The sequence below is a fragment of the Sorex fumeus genome, unplaced genomic scaffold, assembly GCF_029834395.1.
Source record: "Sorex fumeus unplaced genomic scaffold, SorFum_2.1 ptg000046l, whole genome shotgun sequence".
NCBI lineage: Eukaryota > Metazoa > Chordata > Mammalia > Eulipotyphla > Soricidae > Sorex > Sorex fumeus.
This window is the reverse complement of record NW_026606103.1, coordinates 3,009,209-3,022,372: the sequence shown is the minus strand read 5'-3', so window position 1 is coordinate 3,022,372 and position 13,164 is coordinate 3,009,209. Positions and strand designations below refer to the sequence as shown.

Below are 13,164 nucleotides of genomic sequence, written 5' to 3'. Positions count from 1 at the left end.
CACAGCTCCACAGGGATGAATGCTCTGGTACTGCAGGCTGGCCTGCCATGGCCACTGGCCTTCCATGGCCTCGTGGCCACCAGAGATCATCCATACCCCTCGGGCTTCCCGCACACTGTGATGACCATCCCAATGCCATGTGGTAAACAGGAGGTCCCTGTTTCTTCTCAGGTAGACCCTTGACCACTTCTCAGTGGGAAAGCAGAAGCAGGGGTCAACCAGTCCCAGAGTGACAGGGCAGCTTGGTGTCTGATATCCCTGTCTGCTGCCTGGGCAACAGGAATGTGGACAGCAGAGCGCACAGTGAGCAAGCCCCGTGGGAAGCCGCGGAAGGGATGTGGTGGCCACAGGTGGTCACAGCTGCATCCCGGAGACCCCATGCCCTCAGCAGCCCCCACCCCCACCCCCGGCCCAGACACTAGCTTTGTGTGCGGGGCTGTACTAGTGTCCTGCCTCCACCTTCCCACTGTCTCCGGGAGGCAGTGGGCCATGTGACCTGGACAGGGTGGGCCGGGTGCCTCAACTGTGTGGACGCCGTGGCCGGCTGCCCGCTCGAAGACTGGGGAACACAGAGAGGAAAAAAGAGGAGACTGATGGGCCAGTCCAAACCAGCTGTTCCCCGCCCACAGCCCATCTGCTCACCTGAGCCCCGGGTGCCCCAAGCACCTGCTGAGCCGAGGGCTGCCGGGCTGGGACTTCCTGAAGGGGCTTCGAGTCTCCATGCCCATGGCCAGAGTGGCTTCAGCCCTGGCTGCATCCCTGTGACCTCTGACCCCTAAAATATGACCTCTCTAATCCCATCCTCCCCATTGGACACAGCTCTCTCATGAGCCCTCCTTGACTTTGGACCTGCCCCTGTGCTATCCCTGTCCTGACCCCTCTGGCCCAGAGTTGTGGACCATCTACTCATGTAAGTCCCTAGCTCCTGCACAGCTTGAACCTGCCTACACAGGTTTGCAGAAACTCTTCTCACCTAGCTCTGGTGCGGGTTTTGTTTTCCCTTCCATGATCCAGTGCATGAGCCCTTACCTAGCCCACAACTGGATGTGCAGTTTGGACCCTCACCAGAGCTGTTCCAACTGTGGGGTTTGGAACATGGCCCTTTGGCCACTGCAGAGGCTGCTGCCATTTCCAGAGCCTATCCGAGGTGGCCCCTTTTGGATACAACACATACAGAGAGCACAGGCCCTGGGAAAACTGGGCACCAAAGCCTGTCGAAGCAACAACAATTCAAGGAACACCTGCAAGTGTTTTCCAGGCACGGCCACAGGTGTACCTGCATGTGCTCTGGGATGGCTTTAGTCTGACACAACCCAATCCCAAGAACTTGACACAAACAGCAAGACTCTTCCGGGGCTCCAGGATCCTCAAGGCCTGATAATGAGACCTTTGTTTTCCACCTATCCCATGAAAATGCACCCCTCAATCTTTATCCTGGTCACATAAAACATGGTCCCCTCTCCAGGGATTTTGAGATATGCATTTTCTTGGGAGCAAACTGTGTTAATACCTCCCAAGCCCCAGATAGACCCTTTTCCACCCTCACTCCCCTCCCACTTCAGAGGAATGAAGAGCTGGTCTCAGCAAGCTGCCATTCCTGCTCTAACAGGTAAAAGCCAGGTCCCCAGGGCTTTCCAGATGCTTGATCCAACTTTTCAGGTACTTTATCAGCACCCCCACCTCAGAGTCTCCTCCATCCAACCCAGCTCCACAGCCCAGCTGCCCCTCTAGGGTCTGCTCCATGGAGGAGGAAGAGCCTAGGGACCCCTCAGCTCCCTGACTGTGACTGGAGGGCTTCCTCAGTGCTCCGCAGTGGAGAGCAGAGCTTTCTCCAGACAGGTCATTGTTGCTTAAACTCCCAACGCTTTATGAAAATAAAATTTAAAAAATTATTTTGCGTACCAAATAAAATTTAAAAAATTATTTTGCGTACCAAAAAAACCACCCCATTCCTGACAGGAACTACCTGTGATTTTGAACTCTCTCCAAATAGGCAGAAAGTAACAGAGCACCAAAGGCTATATAGATCCTGAACTATCAGGGATAAAGAAAACTGCAGGTTCAGGACACCATGCTCAGTTCCAGAAGTCGAGACAGGACAGACAAGGAAAGGTTAAGGACCTTGCTGTTTGTCTTAGTGTAAAGAAAACACCAAGAGAGGACACATGTTCTCTGGATAACACAAATCGTTGCATCCCTAATACAGTTATCAGAACCTTCGTGCTTGGGTTGCATTACACAGTGCATCAAATCTCTACTCCACAATCCCAAATTTGGGGTTCTCTGCCAGCAGTGAGAGGGTTTTTTCCAGGCTTGCGTTCTCAATAAAATTCTTTGAGAACCTCACTTAAAATCTGCGTATCTGCTGTTAGCTAGTACAAGGGAGTAGAAAGAAGCTCATTGTTCATCAACCATTGAAGGAATTGCCAGATGTAGCCCTTCTGCACATGGAATATGATTCTGTAGTTAACGTTTGAACTGTGGACATGAGCTGATGTAGGTGGTCCAGGAAAAGCTGTTCTCAGTGAAAGAGGCCACAGAACGCTAGATGGCCAGGTTCTGGGAATCTAGAGGAAGAAAGGAATATGGGGTTCAAGACTCAAGGATCAATGGGGAGAGAAAGGGTGATGGCTGAGTGGAGGAGGTTATGGACACCTTCTGAGGACACGAGCTCTATTTTAAAGTGTGGTGAAATTGTTTTAAAAGGTATTTTGGAGCTGAAGAAGGAGTACAGATGATGGGGCAGTTGCTTTGAACATGGCCAACCTGGATTTGATTCCTGGCACTCCATATGGTCCCCTGAGCCCAGAAAGGAGTACTTCCTGGGCAGAGCCAGAGTAAGCTCCAGGAACCATTTTGTGTGACACTAAAACAAATCAAATTGAATGTTGAGAATTGGGAAAATTGTATACACATTAAGGTGCTTGTGTTGCATGTGCACAGCCCTCGTTCTACTGATGTCTAGCACCACGTTGTCCCCTGAGCTATACCAGGAGTGAGTCCTAGAGCAAGGAGCTCTGTAGTGCAGTCACTGTTGGGTGTGACCCACGAACTCAGAGAAGAAATAGAAAGAGTCTGTCTCCCACATCTGTGAGAGCTCCTTTGTGTTGCTCTCTCCCATGCTGTGATTTTTCCCAGCGTGTTGCCCTCAATCTTTGATGTGCTTTTTGATGCACTCCAAGGAAAAGGCAGCAAACGTGAGCCACGGCTATGTCCACAGAATTGGGTGGGTCTGGTGAAACTGAGCACATCTCCCAATGGGTAGGGAGGACTCCTCCCTGCTCCAGGGAGCACAATGTCTCACAGGACCCAAACCCTGTAACGCCCTTACCTGTTTTCATCTCAGGATTGTCCAAGGAGCATGAGCGACAGGAGATACCAAGAGTGTTTTCAATGAAATGAAATTTATTAACTATTTACACAATGACACAAAGGGGTTGCTCCAGCACAACCCCACCACTGGGCCCGCCAAATTATACAGAGAAGTCCTAGCTGGATGAAGATCAGGTGGAAGACAAGGCTGCTAGGGGCAGCCAGGCTCCGGAGGGAGCCCCCCGGTGACCTACTGGATGCTGTACCCATCCTGTACTGTACTCCTCTGGGCTACAGCAGGCTGGAACCTTCTCTTTGGGGGCAGGGAAGGGCCCACCAGCTCTACAGTCAAGGCTGAGTCCCCAGACAGCCTGGGGTGCTCCCCAGGGAAGGGGTTCTTCTCACTAGTGCCCAGTCCTGCGCTCCCACACAGAGGACGCTTCCTGGAAGGGGCAGTAGCAGGGGCAGCAGGATTGCAGGCTCTTCTTTGAGTGGGTTGGGTCTGAGAAACCCCCCAGGCCCTCGGGCAGCGGGGTCCAGTGTCTGAGCCAGGGCTCATGGGGAAGCCCCAGGGCAGGAGGCTGTGTTGAGAGGCCTGGAGGAAGGCCACGCAGGGCAGCTCCGCCTCCTCCTCACTGGAGCCCTCTGCAGCCCCATGTGGCCCCTGGCCAGGAGGGTCCTCTCCCAGAATGAGGGAGACCCTGCTGTCCAGAGTAGGGGCAGCGAGGCGGGGACAGGGGGCCTGTTCTGCCTGAAGGGATGGGGATTCCAGGCTCCCCAAAGAGAGGACAGAGGCTCGAGGTGCCATCCCAGTGGCCTCAGCCTGCACAGGCCTTGAGGCGTGTCCAAAGTCAGTCTCAGGGGGACAGGATTCAGCGCTGGCCCCTGGCTTATGGCCCCAGGTAGGAGTTGGGTTGCAGTGACCTGCGGCACTCTCAGATGGACTTGAGTCCTTTGGAGTCAGCTGGTGTTGGGGACAAGCCTTCTGGACCTCCTTGTCCAGCGCAGTCTGTAGACGCTTTTCCACAATCTGAAGGGAGGAATGAGAGTGTGGGCATGTGGGGGTGCAGGGAGGGACAGAGAGTGACCGCGACTCCTCCCAGAGTAGAAAACCCAGATCTCTGTCCCACTAAGGGCCCTCACCCCCACCAACCTTTCCCTCACCCCATATTCACGTCCTCATCTTCCCTGAGGACTCAAAGGGTGGCCTCTGGCCATGGCCTGGGCAGGGAGGGCACCAAGTGACTAGGCCCCAGTGCTAGGCGCCCCTCCCTGACTCATGACCCACCTGCTGCTCTGAGTGCCCTGGGACCTGTCCCCTGAGTCCCCTGCAGGGACTCTTTTCCAGCAATCACATGCAAAATGCCCCCTGTTTGCCGTGGGCAGCTACCCATTGCCTTACAGGAAACCCTCACATTATTCCCCTGGGTCCTGCATGGATCCCAGAGACCTATGTGCCTCACCTGTGTGGGGGTGAGTCCTTCCTCCTCCTCGAGCTCCTCAGCCAGGTCCAGGAGATCCAGCTGGGATTCTGGGGAGAGCAGGTGCGCCAGGAAGCTGGGATGAATGACTGCCTCGACCTGGGAGGGGGAAGCGGGCGTGAGGGTTCTCATACGGACTAGGAAGGAATTAAGATACAAACACACCCGTTCTCAGCACAGTGCAGGGTCTTGGACGGTTGCACATAGTCTCTGTCATGTACACACATGACACAAAGACACACACTCTTCAACCTCTAGGCACATGTACATGTATCCACACGTTTCTGCGCAGAGCCCACACAGTACACAGATGGAAACACACAGATGTTCACACATCCACCAAACCCAGAAATTCACAAACTAGGCCCAATGTTGTTTGTACACAGGGAAACACATGTGCACACATACACACAAACACAAGTAGAAATATGTCACTACCAAGCCCTGGACAGAAGCAACCCTGCGCCCTCCAAACCCTACAGCACCGCCCAAAACCCACCTTGGTGACAAAGGCCTCCTGGGAGCACAGCTCGTACACATAGCTCAGGAGCCCCGGGTCAGGGCAGGTCCCGGCCTCCTCCTGCTGCTCCTTCATGCCCGCTGCCCTTCGGCCAAGGGGCGCCCCGCAGACTGTATCGGGGGCCTTTAGCTGCTCGTCCATGATATCCATGTTCTCCTGCATGGTCTCAGGGGGGATCTCCTTGGGGGCCTTGGTTTTGGGGGCCCGCTGTGATTTGTGCATCTTGGGGCAGGCTGCCCGAGCCCGGGGTCTGGATTTCTTAGGGACACAGGCTGAGGAGGAAGAAGGGGAGTGGGACGTGAGGGGACCCCGCGTCCATTGCCCTTAGACACACAGCACTGAGCACAGAAATGGGGACGGATACCTGTGGGAAGTGTTAGGTCAAGTGTGTGTCCACATCTGTGTGTAATAGAATCCCATAACGGCGTGAGGGATGAGGGGACCCTCAAAGGGAGGAGGGGTCAACCGTGTCGCCAGGGTCTCCAAACCCACTTCAAAGGTGAGTCTGAAGCCCTCAGGCAGTGTGCTGTGTTCAGGGAGAGGGAGAAACCCAGGAACAGAGGGCCGCTGAGCATAGGCCTGGGTGTCCCCGGGAGAGTGAAGGCTCCCTGGCAGGGCAGGAACCCTAGCACCTTCCTGGACCTATGAAAATTAGCTGGGGAACAGGGTCGGTACCTGGCTGCTGGCCTAGCGGTGGGCCTGGAGCCCCCTGAGGCTCAGGCCTGGGTGGGGCAGTGGTTGGCAGGCCCTGTACTCCATTCATCCACTGCAGCTTCTGCGCTTCCATCTCTTCCTCAGCCTCAAACTCCATGAACCTGGTATGGGGAGCACAGACCCCATTGAGTTGGGCTGGTCTGGACCACACTGGATGAGGCAGGGACAGGGAACACTCACGGCCAAGAGCTCAGGAGGGTGGAGAATGGGTGGGCACAGACCCCAGCGCCCCCATTTATTCCCCAAAGGAGCGTTTTGAGGGTCACAGAAAATAAGGGACTGTGACCCTCAGACTGTGGTCAGGAGCCCCAGAGTGGGGTGGGGAGAAGTGTCCCGGCCCCAGGAGGGACAAGGTTCCACAGGGAAAGGGCCTCCCGGGGATGCCAAGGACGCCTTGGCCATCTGGGAGCAGCCCCTGAAGGCCAGTCCCGCAGCCAGCCCCAACCCCCACTCTCTGCCCAGGACTGACTTACTTGGCAGCCATGTCGTAGTAGATCATGCGGTCAAAATAGCTCGTGCCCTCCCATTCCCGCAGGGCCCGGCGCAGGCCTTCCTCCAGGCTCATGGTGGGCTTCAGGCGGGCCAGGGTGCGCAGAACCGGGCTGCAAGGAGAGGCTCGGTCAGGGTCTGTATCTGCCGGGAGCCCCCGCTGCCCTACACCCATGCCTAGACCCCCGATGGTGGCCTGGTCTCCCCGCGCAGAGTTGACTCTGCCTCCCACTCAGTGGCCATGCTGGTGTGATCCCTCAGCTCTGGGGATACGTCATGAGATACCAAGGCCGAGCAGTCATGGCCTGTCTGAACCCTGGTGCATCTGTGCTGTGTCTGGTATTAGGAACAGAATGTCTGTCCTACAGACCACAGGTCAGGTCCAACCCTGATGAGCAGACTGAGTTGAAGCTTTAGGGCATGACTGGTCACTATGGGATTTGAGCCGAAACCCCGGGGTGGCATTCCTGAGGTCATGCTGTCATGGACCCTACCCTGGGGGTCACCCCAGTCCCTTCCTGTGAAGCTCCCATTAGGTCTAGGACACCTGAGGGGCTTACATGAGGAAGCAGGAAACGGCCTCAGTGTCCGGAGTCTGAGGAAGGTACCTCCGGGTCAGGGCCTTGAAGTTCTGCCAGCGCCGAAAGTTCTCGTAGACGCTACTCGGCCTGCTGGAGGTTTCAGGTGATGCCTGGTTCCGGGTGTTGGCGGGACCACTCTCACCACAAACCCAGTGGGGCAGTGGTCCACCACTGGATGGGAGGATGATGGGAACCACCTGGGCCACTGGCAGTGGAGCCTGAGGAGGATGGTCTCCTGTCCCAGCCTGGGTGACAGTAGTAGCTGGGGTAGGCATAACGGTCTCCGGCACAGATGACACCAAGTAGACGGGGGCAGGATGCCCATTCACGGCAGATGGAACTTCTGGGCCCCCCCAGTTGAGTGAAGCCTGTGTCAGGATGACAGGCTGGTTCTGGGCTGATTCCACAAGCCCCACCTCAGGGCTGACCTGGATGATGACCTTGCAAGGTTCAGGAACGCGGGGACCATGGCTGGCAGCTCCTGCCACCACAGGCATCATGGGGAAAGGTGACAGTACCAGAGGGTTGCCAGGAGCAATGGCCGAGGTCACCAGAGGGGGCATCTGGATGGGCTCCCAGGGTGGTGGCTGGGGGAGCCCTGGATTGAGAAAGGGCAAGACCCGGAAAGCAGAGCCGGAGACCCCAAGGTTCATGGTCATCTCTGGGAGCAGCACAGGAGACACTGTGGAGAGGAGGGAGGGGAGTGAGAGGGAGACGGTGTGGGGGGAAGCAAGGCCTCACTGGCCCAACCATCTCTAGATCAGGCCCTTTGAAAGGAATGAGGTGGTGTGCCCTGTCTCAGCCCTGTGTCCCTGGCACAGGCCATCCCTCCCCTCCAGCTGGGTTATATTTCGTGGAGATCCTAAGGCTAGGGTTCTTGTGTTCTGGGAGAGTTCCATCAGGGTTGGCAGCAGGTGTGGAAATGGCCAGAGATTTCACCAGTCAGACACTTGGGGATGTTTCCAGAGTTCTGGAGCTGCTGATCATGTTAGATTGAAAATTGGTAACATCTTCTAAATAATCTAAGACTTTATCCCAGAGACAGATACAGGATAATTAACATCAGGCATAAACCAGGTGCCAGGAAAGAAAATTGTCTGCCACCATCGTTACTCAGGTGGAATTCACACAGAGACTCGCACTAGAGACGACCCAGAGCCTGTGCGCATCATGCTCAGGACAGAGTCCCTGATGTCTCCAACTGCTCTGACGATGCTCTTTCTGCCTCAGTACACTCCACCTCTCCTCAAGGAACAGACCTTCACAGACTTTTCTCAGGAAAACCCCACATATCACACACACACACACACACACACACACACACAGAAACACACACTCATTCTCACAAACTCACACATAGACTCACACATCCATTTATCCCTTGTCTGTGAGGGATGTATGCAATTCTCAATCAATCTTCACCTCAGAGCTGAAATGCTTGCTGGGGCTGCACCATGAGATGCCAGATCATGGAAGAACAAACTTCACCAAAATGAGAACAATCCAGAATAACTCAGGAATCTGAGTCATAACTACGCTGTCTCCCAACCTGCTGACCCAAGGCAGCTGCTGGGCTAAGCCAGCAGAGAGTTTAAGTCTGCAGAAGTGTCAGGCTCTGACTGTGGCAGTTAGTCACTTGCAGCCCAGCTCTGGGGAGGACGCATCATGGCAGAAGTACACACAGACAGCCTCACTCAACAAGGCTCAGGCTGGACCATCTGTGCTGAGCTGTCCAAATCAGGTTGAACTCAGCCCAAGTCTAATTACTTCTAAACTTATTCTAGAGCACAGGAGGAGACATGGACTCAGCATTCCTGTGCCACCACAAAACAGTCCCTCCAGACACATGACAAATGGCCCTGTTCCCCCATCCACCAGCAGGACACTCAAATATAAAGCAGCCATATGCCTGCTGCCTCCCTCTGTCCATACCAATGACCTACCCCCAGGTAATTTGACACACCTCCAACGATGCCCTCCCAGACCCCTCAGGTTCTCCTGGGCTCCCTTTGCTGTACAGGTGAGATATCTATGGAGCCCAGGTCTTTCTCCTCTTTCACCCACTCAAAATATGGTGTTCCCAGTCAGGGTGACTATGAACCCAATGGATTTCAGGGTGACAGAGACTTTCTCACATACACAGACACCCTCACAGGCTTACCTCCTCCTGACGCCATAGCCATAGACGTGGCCAGAGGCCACTGCAGTTTATCAGCCTTCACAACGGCAAAACTCAGGACCAGGATCAGAGAGTGAACTGCTCACGCAGACGCTCAGGATCCCAGTGGGTGAGGGTGAAGTTTGAATTCAAACCTCAGAATCTTGGGCCCAAGACATTCTGCAGTGGGGGAGGAGAGGGCCAGGAGGGCCTGGCTGGGGAAACATTCCATGAAGGGCTCTGATTGGACGGCCAGAACCATAACTTTCCTTCAAACTGCTCAATGGCAGAGCAGCTCACATGGCCTCTTCCAGCCACTAAGACAAAGTTTCCCGATTCTCAGCACACAGGTTGGCTTGGTCTTCGCTGTATCTCAATACTTTATCCACCAGTCTAGTTGTGTGCCCCTCAAATCTCTCTCCTTCCTCTCTTCCTGTTGACCTCCTTCAACAGGGTCTACTCTGTGTTTGCAATATTCAGTCATTTGTGACTTGTGAACCCATGGAGGTCAAAAACTAAAAGGAGTTTTCCCAAGCAAACACAGTGGGTTTTGCTTTTTTGTTTGTTTGTTTTGCTAATCCTTCATTAGGGTCCAATCCCTAGGAATGAAAGTAATGTAGAATTGTCTAACATGTTTGACTAGCTTTTTCAATGTTTCTTTCTACTGGAATCTCTTATCCCTCCTGGAATAGCCATGAAGTTTCATGTTAAAACAGCTACGAAGCTCAAACTTACTTCTTTGCATTTGCAATACATTTTATGGATGATTTGCCTCCTAAATATAATGTTGAGTCGAGGAATATCTTTAGTGGTTCAAAGCTAAGTTTTGCCAGAGGCTCAATGATGTGTTTTTAATGCATGGCTGGGTGTTCCCTTCAACTTCGCCTTGTAAGTACAATGTTCTCTCCCACACCAAACTGGTTTTCTGTTGTTAACATATTTCTAGACATGTACTATGAACTGAAAACCCTAAGGATCTCCTTTTTATGAACTCATAACTGATTTCCACTCTGGTTAAAAGTACATGTACGTTCTACCAGCTGGCATGTGTAGTGATTTCTTTATATTGGTCAAACGGCTTCTCTCTTGTTCAGGAGACTCCATCCCCACAGCATGAACTTCTGCAGTCCCTAACTGAATCCTTGTTATGCCTGAAAAGCCACCAATCTCGTGCATGACTGGCCGACATTTGCACCACTGCAGCCTGTAGGTGCGCGCGCATTGGGGCTGTCCTGGCTCAGTTCTAAGCAGTTAGAGGTAACGGACACGCACGCGCACCTGCATCTCTCGCGGGGTCTGCAACTGCCAACGTCCTACAAGCTATGGGAGTAATGATTCCTCTTTGGGATAGTCGCACCCACGCCTATGTCAGGCTCAACAGAGGGGTATGTGGCACTGTCCAGCTGTCTCGGGGGCGCGTATCCCCCAGGCTGTGGCAGCGCCGCACACCTGCGCCAGATCGGTTCCGGATCTGGACGCTGAGAGCTAGGGTGGTAAAGGACTCCTGGGACCATTCAGACTGCTACTTGGGGTCGGAGCGAATGTGCAGCAGGGGAGGGCCATTACCTTGCATATGGCCAACCTGGCTTCCATCCTCTTCATCCCAGATGGTACCCTGAGTACCGCCAGAGTAATTCCTGAGTGCAAAGGAATTCCTCAGCACAGCCAGTGTGGCTTCAAACCAAAACAAAAGAATCCCAAAATACAACAGTAATAAAACAGCAAGAGCAAACAAAGCCCTACATGTGGACCTTTTGTGTAGGATGCAAAAGCAAACACAAAGTTTTTCCTTATTGAAAACTTTAGCCCTTGAACATGAAAAAAGTCAGGTTACTCCTAAATGGGGAAAATGGGAAGCTCTGACATACATAGAAAATACATACATAGAAAAGCTTCACCTTTGTTTCCCAAAGCGTTTTAGAAACCAATAATTAGGTTCCATCACTATTCCCTCATCAATAAATGAAACAGTTTTCGTGACTTAAAATATTGAAACAATCATAATCTGACATCCAATTGTTGTGCAATTGGTAGCCTGGTTGGCAGGAGATGCAAGAATTAAGCAAATATCGACAGAGGTGTGTAAGGTTCAGTTGAGCTTACAAAACTGACAGTGAAACTATGTTTTTGTATATTGTAATGCCTTAAAAACCTCTTAAATGTGTGTTCATCATCTGTAGTATTTTTGGACACAGACACTTCATTTATAGAGACCAGGGAGAGGTGTCCAGCCATTGTCAGCTCACAAGTACATGGGTGTAATGCTGCAATCCCAGATCTGTTTGAGTTTAAGTATGGTGATTACCAGTTCCAAGAAAGCAGTAGTATGGCCAGATGACAGAGACAGGGATTTCAGATTGTTTACTTCAGGAAGCAGCTAGTGAAATTTTGGGCCCAGCAGATCAAGCTGAGCTTGATGATCCATCAAATATGAGGAACCTGTGGTGGTGGTGGTGGTTCTGGTATCATGGCTACACTAATTCAGTTTCCTTCATCCCACGAAGAATTTGTTAGGATGAGAAATATATGCTGTAGAAAGGGGAGAGCAAAGAGCAATTGGAAAGAATCTTGAGAAATTCCAGAGGGAAGGATGATGGTGAACTGGGCAGACAAGGCAGAAGCTTATTGAGTGTGTCCAATCTCTCCTGGGAGTAGCGAGTCATGGAAACTCTTATGGATTCTTTCCCAGGGCACAGAATGAGGGGTGTTCTTCAACCTGAGTTGTGAAGGTCCAGTGTTGGTGTGTTTGAAAACTTAGGCCCCTGTGTAGCGGTCATGGGATGTGGTTTTCTGCATGTTATATGTGCATCACACAACTAAGGTCATACATGTTGTCATCAGTAACTCTCGACCTGGGTGCCTTTCCCCACCATTGTCCTCAGATCACTTTCAGTCTGCTTCTTCCTTGACTGAGGTTTTCTTTTGTAATCAAAAGTAAAGACATCTTTTCATTCAGGAGTTTTTAATTACTTTCTTTTGTTTATATAGCACTGAGATCCTACAATATTTGTCCTTTCTCTGAATTCTTTTGCTTGTCAGGATGCCCTCCATCCATCCAAATTGCAGGAGTCTGCAAGATTTTACCTTTTCTTGTAGCTGAGTAGTGTTCTGTTGTGCATGTTTATACTACAACTTTATCCGTTTATGTGTCCATTTGGGGTTTTTCTGAGTATTGTACTTAGCACGGCAGTGAATATAGGAGTGCATATATCATTTTGACTTTTCTATTAAGGGGTTTTGGTAGGAACATGCAAATGTGAAATCACTAGGTCTTTTGGAACCTATATTCTTGCTCCACTACCCAACTGCCACCACACTCCAGGCCGCTTTCCACATGCTTGGGCCGAGCCTCACATACGAGTGAAGATATTCCTGGTCACATCCCTACTCATTTTCCATTATTACCACACCATATTTGATGGGTTTCAGACAGTAGGCAACAAATGATAGAGGAAATATATATTTGTATATAAATATATAAATATTTTATCACTGTCCTCCCATTGTTCATCGATTTGCTTGAGCGGGCCCAGTAACGTCTCCATTGGACACTTTGTTGTTACTGTGTTTGGCACATCAAATACAAGGTAGCTTCCCAGGCTCTGCCATTCAGGCGAGATACTCTCGGTAGCTTGCCGGGCTCTCTGAGAGGGTTGGAGGAATCGGACTCGGGTCGGCCATGTTGGCTGCGTGCAAGGCAAATACCCTACTGCTGTGCTATCGCTCCAGCCCATAAATAAATATATAAATATTACATATATTTATATATTTCAGAGAGTCCGATAATCTACTGAGAGTATCCTGCCCACACGGCATCTTAGGCTATTCATCTTTGGATATTTTTTTCTTGTCAATTTTGTTTATTCTTCCAGAACCACCTGGTGAATTGGCTAATTTTTCCTTTCTTTT

The 13,164-nt window shown here is 51.8% G+C and overlaps 1 protein-coding gene across 1 annotated transcript in view; it reads right to left on the bottom strand.

The window, feature by feature from the left end:
- LOC130031205 (NUT family member 2G-like) overlaps positions 1-9,274 on the bottom strand; it is a 66,589-nt gene extending 57,315 nt beyond the window's left edge. The window contains exons 1-7 of the mRNA XM_056122473.1: positions 9,270-9,274; positions 7,077-7,268; positions 6,501-6,629; positions 5,996-6,128; positions 5,293-5,520; positions 4,791-4,892; positions 4,295-4,342 (exon numbers count right to left, since the gene is read on the bottom strand). Coding sequence (XP_055978448.1) covers positions 4,295-4,342; positions 4,791-4,892; positions 5,293-5,520; positions 5,996-6,128; positions 6,501-6,629; positions 7,077-7,268; positions 9,270-9,274 — 837 coding nt within the window. The remainder of the gene's footprint in view (positions 1-4,294; positions 4,343-4,790; positions 4,893-5,292; positions 5,521-5,995; positions 6,129-6,500; positions 6,630-7,076; positions 7,269-9,269) is intronic.
- Between the last annotated feature and the right edge of the window lie 3,890 nt (positions 9,275-13,164).